This window comes from Sphaeramia orbicularis, chromosome 13 (genome assembly GCF_902148855.1).
Source record: "Sphaeramia orbicularis chromosome 13, fSphaOr1.1, whole genome shotgun sequence".
Classification (NCBI taxonomy): domain Eukaryota; kingdom Metazoa; phylum Chordata; class Actinopteri; order Kurtiformes; family Apogonidae; genus Sphaeramia; species Sphaeramia orbicularis.
Window position 1 is genome coordinate 50,022,816 of NC_043969.1, and position 27,916 is coordinate 50,050,731.

At 43.6% G+C, this 27,916-nt stretch overlaps 1 protein-coding gene across 1 annotated transcript; it reads left to right on the forward strand.

The window, feature by feature from the left end:
* On the forward strand, positions 1-27,214 carry abcg1 (ATP-binding cassette, sub-family G (WHITE), member 1). Its single transcript, XM_030152388.1, has 15 exons — positions 1-123; positions 6,092-6,359; positions 13,242-13,359; positions 14,818-14,950; positions 15,024-15,074; positions 15,152-15,297; positions 15,791-15,914; positions 15,992-16,106; positions 16,311-16,456; positions 16,709-16,807; positions 16,885-17,053; positions 18,621-18,721; positions 20,256-20,414; positions 24,389-24,507; positions 26,693-27,214. Exons 1-15 carry the CDS (start codon positions 61-63, stop codon positions 26,919-26,921), a joined length of 2,040 nt encoding a protein of 679 aa, XP_030008248.1. The 5' UTR covers positions 1-60; the 3' UTR covers positions 26,922-27,214.
* The last annotated feature ends 702 nt before the right edge of the window (positions 27,215-27,916 follow it).

Genomic DNA, 27,916 nt, shown 5'->3' on the forward strand with positions numbered 1-27,916 from the left:
CTGAGATCAGATGAGTGTGAGGTCCAGTCGGAGCCGCTGCAGTCTGTCAGTCTGTCGGCCATGGCCTGTCTGATGGCCGCCTGGTCTGTCCACAACCCCACCGTCACCAACTCCATCATCATGGTGAGTACTGGGGGGCACTGGGGGGGGGGCACCCATGAGCCTCGGCTACTCCTGGTGAGGAGACCAGGCCTCAGAGTCCACTTGGACTGAGGAGCTCTGATTGAACTTCATTGGATTTAACCCTTAAAGACCCAAATGTCCACCTTTAACCTAAACCATCTACTGATCTAAACTGTTTAATAGCTGTTGACCCACTAATCCTATCAATTCATGGAAATAACTGGTGTAAAATACAGGTATTCATCTTTTCATGGTCATCAGATATGACCCATTTGGACGTTCAGAGGCTCCGTAGTTACTGTGGAAACACCGTCATCTTCTACGACATTGATTCCCCAATAAAACCCATGGAATTGGATCAATGCCAGTGGATGGACACACTGGGTTTATGATCAGATAATGATACATTTGATTGAAAAAGTCAGTTTTTTGTCTTTAAAAAAATTTTGGTCCAATAACCTTTGAATTTACTTAGAGGATAATATTATAATAAATAGTGATAAATCACTTAGAAAAGACAAAAAAATCATTCAGAAGTTGTGACACAAATATTTTAGGTCTTAAAGGGTTAAAGACAGTAAACAAACCTTGTTTCTGCAAAATGAGAAAACTCATCAAACACAATATTCAGTAGAAAAATAACTTTATCTTAATCTGATAAAACAACTAATATTCAGATAAATAAAACCAGTGATTTGTGTCAAATCCCATAAAATAAGAAAACACATGGATCTGAGACTCACTACTTTTAGATCAGGGGTGTCAAACATACGGCTCATGGGTCAAATCCAGCCCACCAAAGGGTCCAGTCTGGCCTGTGGGATGAAGTGGTCAAATGCAAAAAATTAGACTGAAATATTAACAACCAAGTGGTCACATACAGCCCAGTATGATGGAAAAGTGGATGGGACCACTAAAGTGATAGCATAATAATCTATTAATGAAAACAACTACAAAGGTTTTTCTTTGTTTTAATGTAAAAAAGAAAAAAAAAAAAAGTTAAATTGCATGATGAAAATATTTACATTTACAAACTATCCTTTCACAAAAACCATAAAAAATTCAAACCATGAACCTCAAATTTTTAAGGAAAAATAAGTGAAATTTTAATAATATTCTGCCTGTTATTGGATGTTTTGTGTATTTGTAGATCAGCTGTGATGTGTAAGCTGTAATGAACATGTGTAAATGAGGCGTAATGTTGTAATCGCACTTTGACTTTTTTATCACAAAAGCAAAGGGAAAAAATTGGAGTTGGTAGTTATATTTGTCCATTTCACCTAGAAAAAAAAAAAAAAAAGAAATTTCAGGTTGTATATGGTTGTTCAGGTTATACACGTTTTCTCAGTGTAATTTTACTTTCTGACTCTAAAAGAGACAAATGTGGATTATTTCTAGGTTACTGTGTTCTTATTTTACTGGTCTGACCCAGTTGAGATCAAACTGGGCTGAATGTGGAACCTGAACTAAAATGAGTTAGACACCTGTTCTAAATGTAGGACTTTTATTACATAATGGTACTTTTAAGGACTCTAAATACTTCCAATGGTGCAATGAAACTTACTGCAGTACTATGCCATAGTACACGTGTGTAGTACTTGTACTATTTGTAGTATTTACAACAGCTTCAGCTTCATCTGTCGTCCATTTGTGCGACAGCTTTAGTTTGTTTCAGATCATCAGATTTGACTCAGAACAGCCTTAAAGGTGTGGGAGACTTTTGTGACCATTTTTTCATCAGATCTGTCAAACCTCAGTCATATCCTCAGTATCATGAATCTGTAAGTCTTTCTGTGATTACTCACCTGAATCTCTTGCATTACGGTGAACAATTTCAAAGTGCCATCCACCATAAACAAACTATTTGTTTACAAACAGAGCCGGGAGGTAACTCGGGCATCTTCGGAATTTTGTCGCGACGTGCATTGTGAGAAGCGAAGGTTCGGGCAGCCGCCTGACAGCAGCAGCTGGAACAGACACGACGCAGAAACGGCAGGAGCTCCCTTCCCTCTATGCATATTCCTTCAGCCATTTCCACTTTTCAGCCGTTTCCACATCGTGTTTGTGTCATCCATATAATATATGGTCGCGCTGCCGCTGTCAGGTGGCTGCGCGAACCTCCCTCTCCCACAATGCATGTCACAACAAAATTCCAAAGATGCCCGAGTTCCCTCCCTGCTTTGTAAACACATGGTTTGTTTACGGTGGATGACACTAAGAAAGTGTTCACCATAATGCAAGAGATTCAGGTGAGTAATGACAGACAGACTTATAGATTCATGATACTGAGGACATGACTGAAGTTTGACAGATTTGATGAAAAATTGGTCACAAAAATCTCCCGCACCTTTAAAATCCCACAGTTTGAGAGCAAACCAGTGTCGTCTGACCTTTGACCTGCGACAAACCTGTATTTGGTCATTTGTGAACACATGAGTCATTTTTCAGACCTTTGGGTAAATGTTAACTGGAAGTTGAAGCCAGAAAAAGTTGGGAGAAAAACAACTAAGACTGAAAACGTTCTCTAAAATACCAGTAACACAGTTGTCGGAATCTGCAGTAACAGCTGATGGAACATAAAATAGGCATCAGCCACAGGATCCGTGTTTGGAACCAGGAGTCCAGACTCAACACTTTGTGAAAAACATCATGAAAACATCATCGTTAAGTCAAGTATCAACACAGACGTCCAGTCAATCCAGGCTCTGAAGTCTACACCGGTTCCACAGAGGTTGTGGTTTTAACAGGACAATGGCCGTCCTCGTCCTCCTCCAGTTCAGAGGTCCGTATCCTGGACCGTCCTGATGTCGTCCATGTTTGTCTCCTGTTCAAAACATGGACGTTGAGAGGAGGAGTCAGACAGAGACCACAACAGTCCACAAAACTAGTACAACGGTTCATGTCTCCAGTTCTAAACTAAGTGAACCATGTCTGTCCCAACGTTTACTGAATGTTTCCATCAGAATCTGAAGGAGTTTATAAAATACAGCAGACTTCCAGTGAAAACACAGGCCTTTTACCAGTTAAACAAAGGTCCATGTAAATGCACCAGCTGGTATTTTAAACTAAATGACTCAACTGGGAAACATGTCTTCTCCAAACCATCTGATCTACAGAAGAAAACACGGAAACGTCATGGATCTAAAACACGACCACAACAGGGTCTGTGTGTCGTGGGTCAGTGTCAGTGTTAAAGTGACCCGACGCTGCTGGACAGAGGCAGATTAGTGTCGCATATGGAGGCAAGATGGTTGGACAGTGTCCCACATACAGACACCCTGCACCAGCTGACCGCTAATCTGAGGCTGTGTCTGCAGCACGCACACCACAACTACACTCAAATAACACAAGAACTACATCCAAACTACACCCAAATAACAGGAACTACACCCAAATAACAGGAACTACACCCAAACTACACCCAAATAACAGGAACTACACCCAAACTACACCCAAATAACAGGAACTACACCCAAACTACACCCAAATAACACAGGAATTACACCCAAACTACACCCAAATAACAGGAACTACACCCAAACTACACCCAAATAACAGGAACTACACCCAAACTACACCCAAATAACACAGGAATTACACCCAAACTACACCCAAATAACAGGAACTACACCCGAATAACACAGGAACTACACCCAAACAACACCCAAATAACAGGAACTACACCCGAATAACACAGGAACTACACCCAAACAACACCCAAATAACAGGAACTACACCTCGACAACACGTAGACAACACTCGAACAGCACCTGAACACATTAACAACACCTGAAATACACCTGAACAACACATGAACACCTGAACCACACCCAAACTACACCTGAACAATGCCCAAACAACACCTGAATAACACATGAACCACACCTCAGCAACACCTGAACAGCATCCAAACATCACCTGAACACATTAATAACACCTGAAATACACCTGAACAAATTATGAACACCTGAGCCACACCCAAACACCACCCGAACAACACCTGAACCGCAATCGAACAACACCTGAACACCACCTGAACCACAACTGAACACTACCTGAACCATAATAATAATAATGGATTAGATATATATAGCGCTTTTCTATCAACACATACTCAAAGCGCATACAGAGGATCCATTATTCATTCACTCTCACATTCTCCCTCTGGTGGTGGTAAACTACATTTGTAGCCACAGCTGCCCTGAGGCAGACTGACAGAGGTGTGGCTGCCAGTCTGCGCCTACAGCCCCTCTGACCACCACCAAACATTCATATGCATTTATACACCAGTGTGAGTAGCAGCATTGGAGGCAAGGAGGGTAAGGTGTCTTGCCCAAGGACACAACAGCACATGGACAGAGCGGGATTCGAACCGCCAACCCTTCGGTTATTGGACGACCCGCTCTACCATCTGAGCCTTGGCCACCCCCAACCACACCCGAACACCACCTGAACTACACCCAAACTACACCTGAGCCACACCAAAATAACATCTAAATACCCTGAACAACACCCAAATCACACCCAAACAACACCTGACCAACACCTGAACACCACCCATACACCTGAACACCACCTGAACCGCACTCGAACAACACCCGAACACCACCCAAACTACACCTGAACCACACCTGAACTACACCCAAAGTACACCTGAACCACACCAAAATAACATCTAAACACTCCAAACAACACCTGAACACCACCTGAACACCATGGGGACTGGGATGAAAAACTGTCCAACAGATGAGCTCATCCTCTTTCAGGAAACGACTCCAAACCCTTTGGAAGGCTTCGCATTTGTACTGATGTGAACATGGAAACAGGACTGAGTTACATCCATCCAACACCTGAAGCTTACATTCAGTAACCGGTGGAGAACACTGTGATAGTCCAGTGTCTTCAGCTGGAACCCCATGTCCTCATCAGTATAAACTGGTGGACTTCCTGTTGGGTCTGTAGACACATTTGGTGCATCTGGATCTGATCAGGTTCATTTGGGTCAAATCACATCAGGTGATGTTGTTATTGAACCATTTTTCCAAAGTGTTCTGGGAACACTTTGGAACAGAACATGGAACAGAACATCAACACCTCCTCTACTGGGCTCATTTTAGGATAAACTTCACTGGTCGACTAGGGGTGTAAGAAAATATTGGTTTTGCAATGTATCGTGATATTTCATTTCTCAATACTGTATCAATATTAAAAAGTACTGTATCGATATTTTTAGGTATTTATTCAAATGCAGATATTGTGGAGGTTCATTTTTTTTGTTTATATTTTATTTATTATTATTTAACACTCTTTTATTAAATAATGTTAGTTTCTTTGTTGGGATCACACAAAAATACTGTTCTTATGTTAGTTCTGAACTAATAGAATATGAACATTTGAACAGGATCTTAAACTGTAATGTCTGTAAAACAGAATTTCAGTTTGAACACAGGAACATTTTGTGATATAGCATCAGATCCTGTTGTGATCAAATAAAAATGTGTTTAGTATTTGTGCATAATTGTGGTGTAATTCAATTCGTCAAGGAAATAATCATTTAAAAAAAGAAACAAACAAAAATGGCCTTTTTAACAGTATCATGAAATATTGTGATATATTGTATCGTGATCCTAGTATTGTGATTTGTATCATATCACCAGATTCTTGCCAATACACAGCCATAGGGTCGACATTCAGACCAGAACGTAGAACTCATCATGACCAAACACACAACCATGAATCACAGTTAAACCACAGACAGGATGAAGGAAAGGCAGAGGAATGAAACCTAAAAGTCATGAATGAACTGTGGAAAACATAAAACTGAACTGAAAACAGAGCAATGCAACCAGTAAATGTACAGAGGAACTCAACAGAGGAAACGTAAACATTTATAATAAAACTGATGTTCATATAAAACTCAAAGACTCAGGACTGTTTCTGATTGTGTCCCTGTTTTGGACTCCAACAGAACACCAACGGTCCCCCAGACCTGATGTTGGACCCCCGGACGGTGTGCGTTTGTATGGACGAGGTGGTCAACCGGCGGGCGGCGTGCGGCCAGCAGACGACGCCACTGCTGCAGGGTCAGCACAAGAACCACAAGAACCTGAGGAGGCTGGACAACAGCCTGACGGAGGCCCAGAGGTTCTCCTCGTTACCGCGGAGACCGGCCGTCAACATTGAGTTCAGAGATGTGTCGTACTCCGTCAGAGAGGGCCCCTGGTGGAGGAAGAAAGGTACTGCAGCTCATCACCCCTCAAACAACCCCATAGTTAAAGACGCACTCGGGTTTCCAGATGACTGGTGACTTTATTAAACACAAGAGACAGGGATTTTTGTTGTTGTCGACGGTAACGGGACACACGAGGTGGCGGTGCTGGGGCGTGGTCATGGTCAGAGTGAATTAACAGATTATCTACAGGTTACTGTCAGTCAACAAACTGCAGTGACCTGGTATTAGTCGACCTAGAACCGGTGACGAAGCAGCTTCTGCAGCGTTCACTCCAGACATTAGATCAATCCTAACAGGTTACAAAACACAGGGTCTGAAACTGAGCAACCTATGACCTTTAACCCCCTCAAACAGTGACAACTGAAACACTGTGCGCTTTGTTTTTAATTATTTGTTCAGTTTGTTTGTTGTCATTTTGTTTGTATTGACTGTTTCCTTTGTTAGTTGGTTTATTTAATTTGTCAGTTTGTTAAATTTGTTTATTTATTTGTTTTTTTAGTGTTAGTTTGTAGTTTATGTCTTTATTTAGATTGTTGTTTGTTTCATTGCTTAGCTTGTTTATTGTCGTTTATTACCTCCGCCAAGGAGGTTATGTTTTTGCCAGAGTTTGTTTGTCTGTTTGTTTGTTTGTTTGTTTGTCTGTCCGTTAGTGTGCAACATAACTCAAAAAGTTATGGACAGATTTGGATGAAATTTTCAGGGTTTGTTGGAAATGGGATAAGGAAGAAATGATTAAATTTTGGTGGTGATCGAGGGTGGGGGGGCCCACGGGGGGGGGGCACTGATCAGCCTTGGCGGAGGTCTGTGCTCTCCGAGTGCTTCTAGTTTGTTTTGGTATTTAATCAATTTAGTTTGTTGTTTATTTTACAGTTTGTTGATTAATTCATTGCTTAATGTGTTTGATTTGTTATGTAATTAGTTTTTTAGTTTGTTTAGGTTAAGTTAATTGTTTACTTTGTTTAGATAGTTTGTTGTTTATTTGTTGTTTCAGTTGTTATTGAATTAGTGTACATTATTGGTTATTTCAGTGTTAGTGGTTTAATTAGTTGTTTATTTATTGTTCCTTTAGTTTGTTATTTAATGAGTTTAGTTTAGTGTTTATTTATTGTTTCTTTAGGTTAGTTAGTTTGTTGTTTAACTAGTTTAGTTTGCTGTTTATTGTTCCTTTAGTTTGTTTGTTGTTTAATTAGTTTCTTTAGAGTTTGTTGTTTAATTGGTGTATTTTGTTGTGTATTTGTTGTTTCTTTAGTCCAGTTTGTTTATTTGTTGTTTATTGTTGGGCTTAATGAGGACAGCCTGGTGACAGTTGAGTTAATTTGGTGAACCCTGTTCCATAAAAAGCCTCTGTGCAGTGGAGCGGCGTGGGGCTTTTCCCATCAGGCCGCGGGTGCCTGTATTCAGTGTGTGTTGGATTATCATCTGTAATCTGTTAATCCTCTGCTGTAAATAGCCCCAGGTCAGATTAGAAGCAGCTCCATCATTTACCGCCGATGACCAAACACAAAACCATTAAACAGCAGCGAGGCCAAAACAGCACCAGTTAAAACCTGGACACGTTTACGCCGTCCAAACCCGTCACAGTCTGAGGGACAACGAAAACGCACGACTGACAAACGGACGACGCTGGTTCAAACCTGAGCAGATTTCATCACACTGTGTTTCATGTTTCAGCTTTTCAAGAGGAAAGAAAAGAAAAACCTCCTCAATAAAAGGCCGAGAGAATAAAGGGATCAGCTGCAACCTGATAGTCTGAAGAGTTTATATAACAGGGGTTAAAAACAGCGAGGAACTCACGGTGAGGATTAAAAACACATATTTACAAAATATAAAACAGGAAAATGCATCGATTCCAACCACATCAGTTCACACATGAACAAACAGATGGAAATACAGAAGAGGATTAGGGCCACTGGGAAAAAAAATAAATAAATAAACCTCTGATGCATGACGTATGAGAACCTTAGTCAAGATTTTTTTTCCTGAGTGTTTTTATTCCTCTTTAAACATGAAAAAAACAGTGTGATTGAAATTTTGGAGTTACAAAAACATCCACTCAGCAGGACACCATGTGTTTAATTTTTGAAGCAAAGAATCATGTATTTAAAACACAGTAACAGAAAGTGATAAACTGTGTGAAAACTATGAAATAAAAACATTATTAATGCAGCTAATCTGATGTTTCCTCACATTTTATCATACTGTAATACTAATTATTACTCACTTCATGGAGATAATATGCAAAAAAAATATATATATTTTTAAGAAAACTGTTAATTACAGTCTAAAAACAACTAGCAATTGATTTACACTCAAACATGTTAGTGCAGATCAGGTTTATCAAGAATAGCAAAGTTACAGTAATTGTGTGAATGTCGGTGTTTGAGCTGGTGCATTAGTGTACGACGTGCAAATAAAACAACAAAACCCATAAATATACAAGAGAACAGCTGAAAAATAACTGTCCACTTTAGGGACCGCTATGCATGAAAGGGTTAAGGGTCAATATATTTTTATTATTATTCTGAGAAAAAAGTCATAATTCTAAGAAAAAAAAGTCAGAATTCAGACTTTTTTTCTCAGAATTCTGACTTTAATCTCAGAATTCTGACTGTTATAAATATATTTTTTTTTATCATTGTTCTGAGATTAAAGTCAGAATTCTGAGAAAAGAAAGTCTGAATTCTGACTTTTTTTCTTCATAATAATAATAAAAATATATATATTGGACCAGAATTTTAATTATTTTTTCCAGTGGCCCTAATCCTCTTCCATACAAAACAATGACTAATGTCTAATTATAGTATTACATTTACATTATGGGATAAATATCAGTGCATTGGTTAGTTTGGTTTAAATTATAATCTGTTCCCAAAATTCCTCAGAGATGGTTTAGACTTAATTTCTCTCAACGTTGATTTTTTTTTTTTCCATGACTCTGATTTTAAATGTTCTTCCTCTAAATTACTATATTTTTCCTGCTCTGACTGTAAATAATAATTTTCTACCTCAAATAACCATCTACTTTCATCACATCTGACTAAGGAAGAAAAATCTACCATTAAACTTTAAGGAAATATTGATGTTTCCGTGTCCGATCCTCACGAACAGGACATCTGACAGCTGTTGACATGATGTGTCCCAATACTTTTGTCCGTAAAGTTTATAAACATTAATAACAGTAATGAGGTTTCTGTGACTGGAGGAACAGTTGAAAAAACACAGAAGCTAAAGTAAAATCCACAGTGTTTTGTGTTGATTCAAGTGTGTAATTTACCAGCTCAGCTTTCACCTTAAAAGTGCACATTATGTCTTTGTTCTGGTCACAATCAGAACCTGCAGTTTCACCCAGAACACACCTGTAGGAAACTCCGCCCCCTTCTGCCAGTCAGCAAATGTAACGAGATCGATTCAGCTTTAATTAAACATACAACCTTCATCTAAAAACTGTGTAAAAAAAACAGAATGTTATGATTTACAAATGTCATAATGACATATTTTATTTACTATGTAACATGAGAAAACAAACTGAGAAAAGGAACAATTAAAAAAAAAAAAAAAAATCAGGTGATTCTGAATCTGATGCAGAAATGCGTGTCCGTAAACGGGGTGAGATTTGTCAGAAAAACTTTTTTAAAAATGTTTAATCATGAAAAAACAAGAAATCAACAGTCCTCATTATTCTTTAAGTTAACGGTTGGTCCTATTACATGTGGAACAGTTGGACATTCATCTTTAATGCAAACTAAAAATATATGAAACATTTAATTTTCTGCGACGGCCACACCTGCGATGTGGGAGTGGTCTAATTCAGTTTCAGGACCATGGATAGGGGCCGATCACACCAACATGGGAGAGGATTTATGGTGAACGGGAAACTCAATCAGACTGTAAAACAAAGCATAAAACCTAAAATATTCACATTTCACATCATGTTAACATAATTCAGCTAATTGGACTAAGTCAACAGTTTGGTCTGAGGTCGGACTTCATCTGTTGAACACGTATGATGGCGCCTGCAGACGTACATCCGTACAACCTGATGTGTGTACTGCACATGCACTGAGTGACATTTGGGAGAAAGACACTGATATATGCAGAGAGAGAGAGACAGGTATGGTTGAAATTAGTCCCTTTTCCATTGGACATATGCGCAAAACTTTACCGATATTCACTAATTGTCGAAAAAACAGAAGTGCGTGATGTCGTTTTTTCCATTAAATCACAAATGCAATGATTTGTTTATTTATTATCGCAAGATGACACGAGGAATCATTCCATAAACATGACGACGAATGTAAATATGGTGTTTATTTACAGATATATTCATTATTATTATATATTGCCCCTCTATCTTGTACTAAATAAAAAAATGATGTGGTTTCCTGGTGTGTCCACGCATACCGACACGTTTCTTTTAAAACTCTTCTTCTTCTCTTGTAACGTCCATCAACATCTGTTTTTTTTTTTTTTGTTTGTTTTTTTTAATTCACATGACTCTAGTCACAGGAATAGGTCTTTCCATTGCAGTTTTGCCTGATATACCAATTGCACTATGTTTGAAAAAACCCCTCTTACCAGCGCAAAAACTCTTAATCAAAAAACAAGAGTTTTGGCGAAATTGTCGTTTTTCCATTAGGTAAATTTCTATGCGCAAGTTCTATTTGTGCAATTTGAGGGTCAATGGAAAAGCGACTAGTGTATTTATGTACATGGGGACGTTTGCAAATTCTGAGAATGCCGACAGTTTGCTTCAGGTGAAAGTTAGAGCCAGTGATATAGACTGTAGGTGGAAGAAAACTGTCACAACCTGCTGTTATTTCAGTATTTCAGTTGGTTTTTGATCATTGATGAGGTTGTCCGATGTGTTGGGGTGGGGGGGGTGGGGAATCAACCCCACCGCCCACCCCCAACACATCGGACCCTGTCCTTAAAGTGTTCCCAGGTCCATGTTTCCACTGTGGATCATCTGTTCTTCTTTAACTACAGTCTGTAAACGTCTGGACCTGAGCAGACCAGATGATGGAGTTTAGGGGAATGTTGCCCCGTTCTGGTCTGATGTAGATTCTAGATGATCTACAGTCCTGGTCTTCAGTGAAAGGTCTGGACTTCGTGGGTCCAGTTCAGGACCAGGACTCTTCTAGTATGAAGCAATGCTGTTTGAACAGATGCATGTGTGGTTGGACCATGTTCCAGGTGTTGTGTGTAAAGGTGGTGGTCTGGATGGAGCAGATGTTGATCTAAACCTGTAGATTCCTTTCACATTGATGATTCTGTCCAGATGTTGATGCTGCCCGTTCCATAGACACTAATGCAGCCCCAGACCATCACAGATGCAGGCTTTGGACCTGAGCGCTGACAACGGTCCCTGTTGGTCCCTGGTCCCTGTCCATGGTCCCTGTCCTCTTTAGTCCTGAGGACGGTGTCCATGGTTACAAACACACCCTCACATTCTGATTGGTCTGACCTCAGATCAGTTTGACTCTTTGCTTCAGTCCATGTTAATGAGTTTTGGTCCAGAGAAGACGGCGCCAGTTCTGGATCATGTTCACATGTGGTTCTTCTTCTTTACACAATGGAGCTTTAACCTGTATTTGTGGAGGTGACGTTCATAGACATAGAGGAACTTTATTCTGAAACTGTTCCAGTCAGACTCAGAACCTCTGTCCATCTTTCCTTCTGACTCTGCCTTGTTTTAAATCCAATCTGTCTCTGACCTGTTGATAATTAACCTCATTAGTTGTACAGCGTTCCACCAGCTGGCTCTTCTTAGTTCCACTTACTTTTCCAGTCTTTTGTTTTCTCTGTCCTGTTTACAGATGTGTTTCTCCCATTAGACTTAACATTACCTTTATTTTCTTGAATGGTTCATTTTGTCAGTTTTTGTTGTATTTGTAGAACAAACACAAATCTGTTAAACTCTATTTAGTTAAAAACACAACAAAGGTTTTTCATTCCCAGTTTGTGGAGAACACAGAGCAGACATGAACATGATTAAAACATGTTTCTGACACTGAAAACAGTTCAATGTGAACGTACATGTAGCTGATGCAGATGCATTGTGGGTATTTGTGACCAGCAGAGGTAATTGCAGGTCACTGACACGACTCTGACTGTGAGTCGTTGAAGACCTGGGTTCTTCTGGGTCTGTCAAGACCAGGACCCTGTGAGTCGGGGGCCCCCCCTAGAGGGCCCCCGACTCATGTCATTAGTTCACTCAAATATTCAGCGTTATTGTACGTAGGGTGTAATATTTTTATAAGTGAACATACAGTGCAGGGTGGAGTACTGCAGTATACTGTGTAGTACTAAGGTATACTGTGTACTGCCTTGTACTACTGTAGTATACTGCGTAGTATTGCAGTATTCTGTGTAGTACTGTAGTGTACTATGTAGTACTTCAGTATACTATGTAGTACTGCAGTACACTGTGTAGTACTGCAGTACATTAGTATAACAGTGCAGTAGAGGTTACTATTAATCAGGTTCCAGTTGTTAAGTCGTTCTGTCTGATTTAGTTGTTAATCTCATTAAAGAACCTTCATTCCATCAACAGATAAACATGCTCCTCCTCCTTTGTTCCCATGACAACTTGGTAAATAATCATGATAATAATCATAGTTATGAACTAAAGGAGTTGTTGCGTGGTGTGGATTGGGTGTTTGGTGTCGGTTTGTTGGAGTCGTTGGTGGATCCGGTCCAGATGTTGTCCGGTCTTTAACGTTCCCGGGGTTCTGTGATGTCAGCGGGTTCAGATGAATCTGAAACTGACCTCAGACCAAGAAAAACCTCCAAATGGAGCTGAAACCTGAGTGTGAAAGTCCAGGACAAAAGGCTGCACCGGCTCTGTCTGGGAACCTGTAGGCTGATTGTTTCTGCTCTGTCTCAGGTTACAAGATCCTACTCAAAGGGATCTCTGGGAAGTTCACCAGCGGGGACCTGGTGGCCATCATGGGGCCCTCAGGAGCCGGGAAGTCCACCCTCATGAATATCCTGGCCGGGTACAGGTGGGTCCCACTCTGAACACTCCAATCATAGGATTTATTTTTTAGCTTATTAATCAAAACTCTAAAAAATGTATTACAAATGTTCAGCGGTTTTCATGCATTGATTTGGGTTCATTCAGATCAAGTTCCAGCTGCGTCTTTGTCTGATTTATCTGTCATCTTAAATCTGTGGTTTTACCAGTTTATTTTAATCTGTTGTCTGTATGTTATAAATGCTAAAAGGAAACAGTCTCTTTCCTCTGTTTTTATGAAACTGCTGCATCAGTGAATAGTTGTTAGTAATGACCAGCTGCTGTTTAGCGTCTGTTAGCTCATGTTTTTACAGCTTGTTTCCAAACGGATTATTTCTTACAATTATAAATTATTATTACTTATAATGACAGCATATGGCATAAACACTGAGGTTTGAATATCAGGGATGTTCGATGTCATTACACAAACTGTACATACAATTTAACATTTTCCACATAATACAGAGTGTGTCTAGTTACTATGCTAACCGCTAGCATAATAAAATGTTGACAAGATAAACACAAGCGTCCTGATGCTAACAGTTCACTCAGTTTATCTATCACACCGTCTGATTATCCCGTGACTAAAACAATCAGACTAAGGGTGTATTCAGACGTACTTGGTTTGGTGTGTTTAAACAGACCAGAGTTAATTTCCCTGGAAAGTCCAGACTTTTTTTAGGTGTCAAAACAAACATGTGAACTCTGATTCAAACCAAACAAGCATCCATTTCGAAACAAATTCTGGGCCAGTTCACTTCTGGTGTGAATAGAACTGACCTCGAGCCGAAACAAATCAAAGAACCATGAGCCTTTTTGTGCTTGACGAGCCACCATAGCTGTGAGCAACGTGTTTTTGCCGATGCAGAATGACACGTAAAACATTGACAAACTGGCTCTGAATGAGCTGATCTTGACAGTTAACATTATTTTCGTAAATTTGTGTCTGTAAAAATAGAATGCATATTCCAAAAACGATAACTGGACCTCCATGTTTGTTTTCATCAACACTCACCATGTCTAAATCACCCCGCCCCCAACTGTTCTGTCCAATGCTAGTGCAGTTTGTCACATGCGTGCTTCTGTTTACAGATTTTTATCTACCAGCAAAAAGTGTAAAAGAGAATGCAAACTGACCCAAACAAAAAAAATAAAGTCTGCATTCGATCCGAATCAAATAAGTGGACCAAAGGACCTTCCAGGTGTGAATACACCCTAAAAGTTTTAATGTGAACAGACAAACCAGAATGTTAGACAAAGGTTCATTTGCACAAAAAGAAAAGACATAAAACGGTGGAAATATACAAAAAAAAAAAAAAAAGCAAAAATCAAACAGGCTAAACAAATGTCTCTGTAGACGTCTAGTTCTAAACTGAGTTCTGTCGTCCAGCACCTCCTGGTCTAGTTCTGTATTTGGGACCCATGTGTGTTTTCTGTGTTCGGGCAGAGAGACAGGGATGAAGGGGGAGATCCTGATCAACGGTCAGCCCAGAGACCTGAGGTCCTTCAGGAAGGTTTCCTGTTACATCATGCAGGACGACATGCTGCTGCCTCACCTCACTGTGCAGGAAGCCATGATGGTAAAACCCAGAGACCTGGTCCTTCACTCTGTACTCCGTAATCCACTTTGCATAACATTGTCCTCCTCTGCAGGTCTCTGCAAACCTGAAGCTCCAGGAGAAGGTGGAGGCTCGTAGGGAGATGGTGAGTGACCGACGGGCCTGACTATTTCCTGGAGATGCCACATATGTTACTTAAGAACCAGGTGTTTGTGTGCCCAGGTCCAGGAGATCCTGATGGCTCTAGGTTTACTGGAATGTGCAAAAACCAGGACGTCTCACCTGTCTGGGGGTCAGAGGAAGAGGCTAGCCATCGCTCTAGAGCTGGTCAACAACCCCCCCGTCATGTTCTTCGACGAACCCACCAGGTCAGATCACCTGATCCGCTTCAGATCCTAAGAAACTGAAATGGAAGTCAATGTTTTGTGTTTGTATGAAATCATGCAATTCATTGTTTCCAAATGAAAATGAGGGACGAAATGTCCAAAACCAAAACTGAAGACTTAGCTTTTTGTGTTTTTTATTCTGATGTTTTGGAACAAATCCAGGTTGTTGGCTGGTCTTTAACCTGCTGATCTCAGTGCAGTTCAGGACTCATCATTCATTGTCGTCAGTTGGTCCTGGACATGGTTACTGACATTGTATCAAGTTTTGTCTCAGTTTATGACCAGATCACAGTCAAGTTTTGGTTGGTTCATCTAATGCTCCACATGTTCATTTCATTTAATGTGGTGATTCTGGTCTGAGGCTGATCAGGGATCAATAATAGACTCTTCTGGTTCAGTCCAGATATCAGATCAGACTGAGGTGTAGATGTTCTTTAATATTAACGACAACCCTGTCCGTCCATCCGCCCACCAGCGGGTTGGACAGCTCGTCCTGTTTTCAGGTGGTGTCTCTGCTGAAGGCTTTGGCTCGGGGGGGTCGAACCGTCATCTGCACCATCCATCAGCCCAGCGCCAAACTGTTCGAGCTCTTTGACAAGGTGCTCTATACACAACATTTACCCAGCAGCCCCGGTGATTCAGACACATGTCTAAGCCCCGTGTTTGTATGTTCCAGCTGTACGTTCTGAGTCAGGGTCAGTGTATCTACAGGGGGAAGGTCTCCAGTCTGGTCCCATACCTCAGAGACTTGGGCCTCAAGTGCCCCACCTACCACAACCCAGCAGACTTCGGTAAAACCCCCAGACGCCACTGAATACTAGGATAAAATGAAAAACCACAGCTTCGTGTCCACGATACGAGGAAACCAAACTCACAAAACCATGAAACCCACAAACACTGTATTAACTGATGTCGTGAAACATGTGCTTGTTGTTTGTTTCAGTGAAGGTGTTGTTTGTTGTTTGTGATTGTCAGTTTGTTGTTTGTTTGCTTAGTGATGGAGGTGGCGTCCGGTGAGTACGGTGACCAGATGGTCCGCTTGGTGAAGGCCGTTCAGAACAGGAAGTGTGAAGTGGACGATCAGACAGAGCTGAACGGAGACTCCAGTCTCCACCCACTCCTGTGGCAGCGAACGGAGGAGGTGAGAAACAAACACACCCACATCTTGACCGATCAACAATTGATCAGTAAGGCATGGATCTGACATTAGATCCAATCATCTCCATCAAACATCCATCCAACACCTTGAACATGAGGTCATTTCATTTCCTTTTGTTTCCACTTGACTCCATAACATCCGTCACGGTTCAGTTTTACTCAAACTGTACAAATTGATCAGAGCCAATGACCACATTGGTAAATGGATCATTATTGCGCTTCGACTTTGTTCCAGGAGTCATCGTCGGAGGGCTGCCACAGTTTCTCGGCCAGTTGCATGACTCAGTTCTCCATCTTATTCAAGAGGACGTTCCTCAGCATCCTGCGGGACTCTGTGAGCAGCGCCCCCGGTGGTCAGATGCCATCACTGCATCCCGACAGACTCTGACTCTGTCCTTGGTCGTCCTGCAGGTGCTGACTCATCTGAGGATCTCGTCCCACATCGGGATCGGTGTCCTGATCGGTCTGCTCTACCTGGGTATCGGCAACGAGGCCAAGAAGGTGCTCAGCAACTCAGGCTTCCTGTTCTTCTCCATGTTGTTCCTGATGTTCGCGGCGTTGATGCCCACGGTGCTCACATGTAAGACCCCACCCACACTTGACCCAGAATGTCCATGGTTTAGATCTGTCCTCAGACTGAAGCACGTCTCGGGTGAACGTTGGAATTCTACTTAAACTGAACCTTGTATCTCCTCATTTTGATTTGGAAAAATTGTGATAAAAGGAGTGTCTCCACCGCAGGAACTTTGGGCTAAAAGCAAGGAGGGGGGAAATTTACAGGAACATCCTCTCAGTTGTCCGTCTCCATGGCAGAGTCAGACCCACTGCCGACATAATTAGTTGCGATCATTGCACGATCAATTCGGTCGTAGAATGCAAACAGTGCCTGCACACCTGCATCGACCCACGTATACATTATACTTTCCATTGTTAAATCTGTTGATTCTCCTGAATCCTATTATTTCCTGCTTGTCCTCTGCAGGAGTTTAAAAATGCAGCTTTTTTCCTATCCTGCTCTGGGTCTACCAATCAGCAACGAATAAACCTTTAAGCTCCTCCCAGGTGTTTTCAGGGTCCTTTGGAGGACTTATCCCAAAGCAGGGACTCAGTTAGACCCCTTAAAGGGTTAAGTAATTTGATTTGCAGGGGCGGTTCCTGCAGTGGACACATGCACCAATGGCCCGCCCCCTAAAAACTACCCTGAAGTTCCTGCGGGGGAAACATGCCTAAACTGGAGGATGAACTCTTTATGGTTAACTCTCACTTCTGGGAGTTGTGGTTTTCAGCCGACCCTTCAGTACTCCAATGAAGGAGTGGACTTTAGTGGAACCCTTCATCCTTTTACCTCCTAAACATCTGGACATTTCATCACATGCATTAGTTTTAATGCATTTCAACCTAAATCAATCAATTTTATTACAAAATTATTTCAAACAGTTAAAGTCGTTAATTCATTTACAAGATACATTTTATAACAGGACACCCCAGAGTCAGTCCTCAGCTTATGAACGGGGTCCCTTAAACATGTGATTGGAGACACAATTTACATTATAATCTTCAATAAATTCAAATGTTCTAAATAACTACAAACATATTTCAAATATTTACATATCTGTCTAATGATGTTTCATCTCATTTCCTTTTCCTGAGTCCTATTGTAGTCTCCATATTCCAATATTCTGAGATAATTTAATGATCAGACATGGGTTTTTATCCACATAAATAAAGACTTTACATGGTCTGTACATCAGCCATGTGGGGTTTAGGGTCAGGTGTATTTTGAAGTAGTTCTGTTTCCTTTTGTTTTGCTTCATTAGACCATATAGGGTTACAATAAACATTAGAGCAGCAACAGTTTTTGCTTAAGATGCTTTTTAAATATATTAGAAGAAAGAGGTTTTAAATGGATGAAAGAATAAAACAGAAAAGTCAAACCCTCAGTGAATCCATGGGTATAAACCCGAGAAACACAGATCCAGACGAGTGTGGAGGAAAGGTGTCATGTGACTGTAGGAATGTCCTCCGTCCTTTTATACTGTGACATTTCCGGTCCTGGACTCGGTGGTTTTTACTGCAGTAGAGTCAGCTCTTGGTCTTTATCTGTGTTTCTCATCTCTGTGCTGCTGTTGACTGTCTTCCTGCTGCAGTTCCTCTGGAGATGGGAGTTTTTCTGAGGGAACACCTGAACTACTGGTACAGTCTGAAGGCCTACTACCTGGCCAAGACCATGGCCGACGTCCCCTTTCAGGTACCACAGAGGCCGGCTTCATCCAAGACCACATCTGCACGTATCCAGTATTTATAGAAACGCATTATTCTCCACCTCCATTTTTAATAACATCATACACATCAGATCGTTTTCAGCAGCACAAACCTGCATAAATACGCTGTAGAGTGCCACCACATGGTTAGGATAAACAAAGGTCACATGACATTGGTATATTTTTATTAGCTCACTGGCAAACAGGCCTTGGGCTATTGTGTCCGTCATCATCTTCATTAGCACTTTCTTCAAACATGTTCTCTGATGAAATTACTGATTGGATTCATTTAATACATTTTTATGTAGATTCCTTGGGACAACATCTACAAAGTTGGTTCATATTTTTGAGAAATTTAGATTTTTAATTTTTCTACACATTTTTGAAATATTCAAAATTTGCCTATAACATGTAAACAGTTAGAGATATGAATATAGTTACTATTGGTCACTGATAGGAAGTCATATATGGACTTTCATTTGGGTCCATGACCTTTGACCTAGAGTGACCTTGAAGGGTCAAACACAAGGTCACCAATGTCTACATTTGAACAATCTTCTTTTTGGAAACTACTGGTCAGATTCATTTTAAATTTTCTATGTAGCTTTGTTGGGACAATGTCCACAAATGTTTTCACACTTTTGAGAAATTTCGATTTTTATATAAATATTTATATAAATATTAAAAATGTGCCTTTACTTATAATGATCCATATGCTGATGGTTTAGAATATGTAAATGGTTCCAGATATCAGTCTAGTTCTTACTGGTCACTGGTAGAAGTCATATATGGACTGTGATTGGATGAGTTGTTTCTCCTCCAGTGAAAGTCCCGCCCACTTCTATAGTTAGATTGATGTGCATCCAGACCACAGGACTGGAACATTGAACAGAACCTGACATAGAACACATTCAACTGGTTCTGATCCACATAGAACAGACACTAATGGACAGGGACACTGGGACTGTTTTTACACATAGCAGATAGGTGGATTCAGGGCATATCTAGGTTTCACCACCACATGAACAGATGGAAGATATTTAACATTCCACACATGTAAGGATGTGTAGAAACCTGCACAGCATCATGAAAAGCACAGCTGAGAAAAGAAACACTAATACTAATATAAAGAAATGATATGTACAGTATATAGAAAACACATGCATTAAGTCTTTGTTTAGTTTACAGTCGTCACAGAACTCCACCATGTGTGATGGAGATGTTTCTACAAACCAACGTGAAGGTTCAGTCTGTGTTGTGAAGGATTAACAAAGTAATATCTGAAAAACTGAAGGTACAGCTGTATTATGTCTCAGTCCAAAACAAGTGTACTGCAAAAAAAAAAAAAAGTGTAATAAAAAAAAAAACAAAAAAAAACAGCTGCATTTAGTAGATTTTACTTGATATTGGGGGAGGGGGGGGGGGGTGGTGTTATGAGTAAATCCATTCAGTTCTTTGACTTCACGCTGACTTGTTCCCTTTAATGTTCAGGTGGTTTGTGTGCTTTTCTTACCGGTGCAGGTGGTTTTTCCGGTGGTGTACTGCAGTATCGTGTACTGGATGACGGCGCAGCCTCCGGACGCCGCCCGCTTCTTCCTCTTCCTGTCGCTGGGTGTCCTCACATCGCTGGTGGCTCAGTCTCTGGGACTTCTGATCGGAGCTGCCTCCACCTCTCTGCAGGTCAGCTGACTCAGGTTACATGGCCGCCTTCTTTGGTCTTCTGAGGTTGAATCAGGATCAGAGTGGTTTTGTGATACATGTTAGCGATTACTCAAAGTATCTGTTGTATTTTTACAAAGAAATATGTGTACGACTGAGACTGGTCATATTATGTATCTGGTGTTAAATGAATTATTTCAAACCTTGTAAAAATGAGATGGAGATGCTTAATTTTGGAAGAAAATGAATCTCCCCTGACGAGCCATGTTTACACCTGGATCCACCTGGTTCATCAGAGACCACATCTAATCCACAAGTAAGAAACCATCCGACTTCATGATGATCATAAACTGTGAACCTACAGATCATTAGTTCTAAGGCCTGTACTGAGACTTTATGGGGTTCGATGCTGTAGTTCATTGCCGTATGCTAACAATAGGCGAGTATCAAGCATAGCATTTTGTATGTGAGAGGTGTTTGTCAGTATCAAGTTTGCTAAGTTTCGACTTGGGAAATCTATGAGTTTGGTCTTGGTCAGAACGGTCCAAGACAGGGTTCCCACGGGGTCTAAAAAAGTCTTGAATTTACAAATCTTCATTTAATACCTTAAAAAAAAAACCTTTAAAATGTATTGAATTTGATATGGTAGGTCTTAAGTCAACGTGATATCACAACTCACGTAAATATACACTCCACTTTTAACTGGCATGTTATCTGTTCGTATTGTAACCATGTATGTTCACGCTGTTACTACCCCCCCGTCCAACCTGAATCGATGCATCAAATCCCATGCGCTGAGGGTCGGGGTTATGTGAACCGGAGACCTTGGTGTAAATTAACACGCGATCAAATGCCGTTGAATAACACGTAAAAGGTTGAAAATGCGTACGTATAGCACGACAAATGCCATAAGAACTGGCATGACATACAACGTCGTTTATTGAGATCAGTCTGGTTAAGCTCTGTTGCTATAAACTTGCTCTCTGTGTTGTGTTTAATTGTGTCTGTTAATGTCCAAGCTGTAAAGAAAACAATGTTTGTCAACTCAGTTCCACCCGTTCCAACCTGATAATTTATACTGAAATCAGCCCCTGGTGAGAAATGACTCGGAACGGTGTGAATCGAGACACTGGAGTAAATAAATACATTTTCCTAAATTCCAGGGATCATGAATTTTTGCCAGTATGGGCGTGAAATGGGCATTAAATTCTGTTCTAAGTAGTCTGAAAAAAGTGATATTTTGCTTTTTTTAAGTGTTATTCTTCATTTTCCCTCATTTCCCTGTGGTCTCCATAAACTGTAAATGCTCTGCTTGTGTCTGAATTCTTCATTCATTCAACTCCACAGGTCCATCTTCAACCCTACAGAGGGTATGCACATACACTACTTCTCTCCCAGGCCACACCCCTCTAAGTCAGACTGAGTGGCAAAAACCAATATTCTTATAAATTATGATATTTTTCCCACCTGTTTTTAAATTACGTCATTGTTCTTGTAATATTATGGCTTTATTGTCGGAATATGACAACTATAATCTCATAAACAAATGACAGTTTTGTTAAATTCTGAGTTTTTTATAACTACGACTTTATTCTCGTAACATTGTGATTCTTTTTGTATTCAACTTTATTCTCATAAAATTGCAGGTTTAATATCGATATTTTGTGACTTTATACTCGTAGTGACAAGTGTTTTTTTTTTTCTCATGTGGTCCTAATACTCCGTCATAGCTTTATTCTCCAGTTCCCCCGTATTTGAAAAACTAGGTTAGCCTCAGTTTCAGTTCGTTTACTAATCATGTAGGAGCACAAGGTTCAAAATCCCAAAATGAAGACAAAAACCAGGAAAGATCTGATCATGAAACCAAGAGCTGCACTAAGAAGGAACGTTAGCTAAAACAATACGTCATTTAAGGTCTGATTTGACCCAAATATTCAGCATAAATTAGTTAGCTGACTACCAACAGGATCCACAGATCTAGGTTTGGTTTCCTGGATTTGTGGATCCATCTCCTTCTCTTTTCTTGGTCTTTTGGTGTCTGTAAAACGATAGCTCCCACTGCTTTAAGAACCTGTTCATACAATCAGTCTCACAACAGCTCTTCTCCATTTTTTATTAAATATTTGTCTTCAGTTTAGACAGTATTGAAGCCAATGCTGGCCCTCATCTCCCTCTTTCTGCCACTCAGTGGGTGGAACCGCGGTGACGTCACGTGCATACCGTCTATTTCTGAGTAATGACACCAGAAAGGTGGTTTGGAGTGCTGGCCCTTTAAATGCACATGAGCCACTTCAGGCCCCGCCCCCTCCAGGTTGTTGGTTGTGCTGCTCTGTCCCGTTCAACCAACACGAACATTTTAGGTAATGGGCGCCAAGTTTGTACATGTTTTCAGTCTGGACTACAACCGCTGATGACGACAAACAATTAGGAGAAATACTGGAGGAATGTTGGTCTGAAGTGAACAGACGGAGAAGACGAAGACGCGTCAACAGTAGTTTACGTCGAGTCGTAACATTTACTGTCAATGAATGAACTTGTACTTTGTTTCATTGTGGATTTTATTCCTGTCTTATTCTGTATTTAACACAATTAATAAAATCCTTTAAATACAGAAGGGCTTTTCTTTACATTCACAGCAGAAATAAGACATTGTACTTATTGTCCTTTTACTTTAATAAATGAATAAAGAACCAATCCAGCACTGATGCTGGACCTGGTTCATATGTGGACCTGAGTGCAGAGACCACCAGAGACCAGAATCCATGAGCCATGGCGTTAGTTCATGTCCATCAGTGTCCACAGAGCTGGACAAACTGATGTCCACTTTGGCTCTGGTCCTGTGTCCTTCTGCCTTTCTGATGTTGTTTTGTAAAACCAGAGGTCAAAGGTTGAGATTTCCTCAGGGTTGGGGTTTCTGTTGGTCATGTGGGTCTGGGTCCAGCTCGGTGCTGGTCTTGTGAGTCTGGGTCTGGGTCCAGGCTGGTCTTGTGAGTCTGGGTCCAGGTCTGTGCTGGTCTTGTGGGTCTGGGTCCAGGTCTGTACTGGTCCTGTGGATCTGGGTCCAGATCTGTGCTGGTCTTGTGGATCTGGGTTCAGGTCTGTGCTGGTCCTGTGGGTCTGGGTTCACGTCTGTGCTAGTCCTGTTGGTCTGGGTTCAGGTCTTACACTGGTCCTGTGGGTCTGGGTTCAGGTCTGTGTTGGTCCTTTGGGTCTGGGTCCAGGTCTGTACTGGTCCTGTGGGTCTGGGTCCAGGTCTGTACTGGTCGTGTGTGTCTGGGTCCAGGTCTGTGTTGGTCTTGTGGGTCTGGGTCCAAGTCTGTGCTGGTCTTGTGGGTCCAGGTCTTTGCTGGTCCTGTGGGTGTGAGTCCAGGCTGGTCCTGTGGGTCCAGGTCTGTACTGGTCCTGTGGATGTGGGTCCAGGCTGGTCCTGTAGGTCCAGGTCTGCACTGGTCCTGTGGGTGTGGGTCCAGGCTGGTATTGTGGGTCTGGGTCCAGGCTGGTTCTGTCAGTCCAGGTCTTTACTGGTCCTGTGGGTGTGGGTCCAGGCTGGTCTTGTGGGTCTGGGTCCAGGCTGGTCGTGTAGGTCCAGGTCTGTGCTGGTCTTGTGGATCTGGGTCCAGGTCTGTGCTGGTCTTGTGGGTGTGGGTCCAGGCTGGTCTTTGGGCTGGGTCCAGGCTGGTCCTGTGGGTCCATGTCTGTGCTGGTCCTGTGGGTGTGGGTCCAGGCTGGTCTTGTGGGTCTGGGTCCAGGTCCAGGCTGGTCCTGTGGGTCCAGGTCTGTGCTGGTCTTGTGGGTGTGGGTCCAGGCTGGTCTTGTGGGTCTGGGTCCAGGTCCAGGCTGGTCTTGTGGATCTGGGTCCAGGTCTGTGCTGGTCTTGTGGGTGTGGGTCCAGGCTGGTCTTGTGGGTCTGGGTCCAGGCTGGTCCTGTGGGTCCAGGTCTGTGCTGGTCCTGTGGGTGTGGGTCCAGGTCTGATCCAGGTGTGTGTGTCCTGCAGGTGGCTACGTTCGTGGGTCCGGTCACTGCGATCCCGGTGCTGCTGTTCTCGGGGTTCTTCGTCAGCTTCGACACCATCCCCTGGTACCTGCAGTGGATGTCCTACATCTCTTATGTCAGGTGGGGGCGCTGTCCGCTCTGAACCGTCACATCACAGCAGAACCTGTGGAACCTGGGGCTGATCCCACTGAAACAAACCCTTCAGTCATTTAGGGACAGATCCTTTAAATGTGCAGAAGTCAGACGGTCTGAGTCGCACAAACACACGAGTTTCATTTCATTATTTTATGGATTTAGTTTTTTTTTTTTACGTTTTGATTTAAATTATAAAACGTAGATTCACACAAATAAACATGTTTGTGCAACTGAATGATTCCAGCATTTAGTCTGTAGGTCCTCACAGGCTGGGTTTATCTCTGCCTCCACCTCCTCCTCCTGTCCCTCCCCATTCTTCTCCTCTTCCCCCTCCCCCTCCTCCTCCCCCTCCTCTTCCTCCTCCTCTTCCCCTCCTCCTCCTCTTCCTCTTCCTCCTCTCCCTCCTCTTCCTCCTCCCCCTCCTCCCCCTCCCCCTCCTCTCCCTCCTCCTCTTCCTCCTCTTCCCCCTCCTCCTCCCCCTCCTCTTCCTCCTCCCCCTCTTCCTCCTCCTCCTCCTCTTCCTCCTCCCCCTCCTCCTCTTCCTCCTCCTCCTCCTCTTCCTCCTCCCCCTCCTCCTCCTCTTCCTCCTCCCCCTCCCCCTCCTCTCCCTCCTCCTCTTCCTCCTCTTCCCCCTCCTCCTCCCCCTCCTCTTCCTCCTCCCCCTCCTCTTCCTCCTCCCCCTCCCCCTCCTCTCCCTCCTCCTCTTCCTCCTCTTCCCCCTCCTCCTCCCCCTCCTCTTCCTCCTCCCCCTCCTCCTCTTCCTCCTCCTCCTCCTCTTCCTCCTCCCCCTCCTCCTCTTCCCCCTCCTCTTCCTCCTCCCCCTCCTCCTCCTCCTCCTCTTCCTCCTCTTCCTCCTCCCCCTCCCCCTCCTCTCCCTCCTCCTCTTCCTCCTCTTCCCCCTCCTCTTCCTCCTCCCCCTCCTCTTCCTCCCTCCTCCTCTTCCCCCTCCTCCTCCTCCCCCTCCTCCTCCTCCTCTTCCTCCTCTCCCTCCTCCTCCTCCTCTTCCTCCTCCTCCTCCCCCTCCCCTCCTCTCCCTCCTCCTCTTCCTCCTCTTCCCCCTCCTCCTCCCCCTCCTCCTCTTCCCCCCTCCTCTTCCTCTTCCCCCTCCTCCTCCCCCTCCTCCTCCCCCTCCTCTTCCTCCCTCCTCCTCTTCCTCCCTCCTCCTCTTCCCCCTCCTCCTCCTCCCCCTCCTCCTCCTCCTCTTCCTCCTCTCCCTCCTCCTCCTCTTCCCCCTCCTCTTCCTCCTCCCCCTCCTCCTCCTCTTCCTCCTCTTCCTCCTCCCCCTCCCCCTCCTCTCCCTCCTCCTCTTCCTCCTCTTCCCCCTCCTCCTCCCCCTCCTCTTCCTCCTCCCCCTCCTCTTCCTCCCTCCTCCTCTTCCTCCCTCCTCCTCTTCCCCCTCCTCCTCCTCCCCCTCCTCCTCCTCCTCTTCCTCCTCTCCCTCCTCCTCCTCCCCTCCCCCTCCTCCTCCTCCTCCCCTCCTCCTCCTCCTCCTCCTCCTCTTCCCTCCTCCTCCCCCTCCCCCCCTCTCCCTCCTCCTCTTCCTCCTCTCCCCCTCCTCTTCCTCCCCCCTCCTCCTCCTCTTCCTCTTCCTCCCCCTCCCCCTCCTCTTCCCTCCTCTCCCTCCTCTTCCCCCTCCTCCTCTCCCCTCCCCCTCCCCCTCCTCCTCTTCCCCCTCCTCTTCCTCCTCCCCCTCCTCCCCCTCCCCCTCCTCTCTCCTCTTCCTCCTCCCCCTCCCCCTCCTCCTCTCCCCCTCCTCCCTTCCTCTCCCCCTCCTTCCACCCCTCTTCCTCCCCCTCCTCCTCTTCCTCCTCCCCCTCCCCCTCCTCCCTTCCCCCCCCTCCTCTTCCTCTCCTCCCTCCTCCCCCTCCTCCTCCCCCTCCCCCTCCTCTTCCTCCTCCCCCTCCTCCTCCTCCTCTTCCTCCTCCCCCCTCCTCCTCCCCCTCCCCCTCCTCTTCCTCCTCCCCCTCCTGCTCCTCCTCTTCCTCCTCCCCCTCCCCCTCCTCCTCTTCCCCCTCCTCTTCCTCCTCCCCCTCTTCCAAACACCTCTTCCTCCCCCTCCTCCTCTTCCTCCTCCCCCTCCCCCTCCCCTCCTCCTCTTCCCCCTCCTCCTCCTCCTCTTCCTCCTCCCCCTCCTCCTCCTCCCCTCCTCCTCCTCCTCCTCCTCCTCCAGGTACGGCTTTGAAGGGGTCATCCTGTCCATCTATGGTCTGGATCGTGACGACCTTCACTGTGATGACTTCGACACCTGTCACTTCCAGAAGTCCGAGGCCATCCTGAAGGAGCTGGACATGCTGGACGCCAAACTCTACCTGGACTTCATCATCCTCGCCATCTTCTTCTTCTCCTTGAGGCTCATCGCCTACTTCGTCCTGAGGTATAAGATCAGCGCTGAGAGGTAGACGGCGGCGAACGCCCGGATCTGCTTTGAGCAGAGGTCGGAGGTCGGAGCCCTGTAGGTATTTTAACAGTGGACAAAGGTCAAAGGTCAGGAGCTGGTCTCCTGCCCTGGAACTTGAAGGACCAGTTCAGTCCCAGTTCACAGACTGGAGGACACCGTAGGCTGGAGACATCTATGATTCTGTAGTGCATCAGGGTCAAAGGTCACAGGCTGTGTATGTCAGACGGTTATTATTAAATCCTGAATAAAGATGTGATTTATTTCAACCAAGACTCAGGTTGAAATGGAAACAGAATGGTTTTGTCTTTGTGTCTAATTCGGGGAATCCTCCTAAATCCAACACTAACTAAAATAAGGAGAAGGAACAGGCAGTCCAACACCTGTAGAACGGGTCCTGGTTGACCTCCTGAAGGGTTTAGGTCAAGGAACCGGTTCCAGATGGGTCCTTCATCACATTCAGCCTCTGAGGGACCAGATCATTCAGGAAGAAAACCAACCTGTGTAGTTTTTATAAGACCAGCAGAACCGTCACCTGGACTGGGGAGCTCCTCTTAGCTCTTCTAGGGTTCCACTGGGTTTTTGTCCTCGGCCACGCTGGCTGCAGGGTATGATCAGCTGGTCCTCCGTCCGTCCGCCTGTCCAAAAACTTTGCCGTGCACTGATAAGTCAGGCTGAGGGTTTTCAAGAGTGCACGTTATGTTTTTTGGGTTCTGTTGGGTTTAACTGGGCGTTTGTTGGATGTTTGTTGGGTCCTGTAGTTTTTGGGGGGTTTTTGGGCCTTGTTTAGGTGGAGGTAACTGTATTTGTACCTGTAGGTAGATTTGTTCTGCAGTAACAGGAGAGGACATCTGCATGAAACAACATGAAAACAAAACAAAACACAGACACATGGAAAAGTCCTGCAGTGTTTTTATTGGGTCCTGCTGGGTTCTGGTGCATCCAGTCCTGATACACCATCTAGTCTGAGACAAATCTGAAACATGAGCATAAAAACAA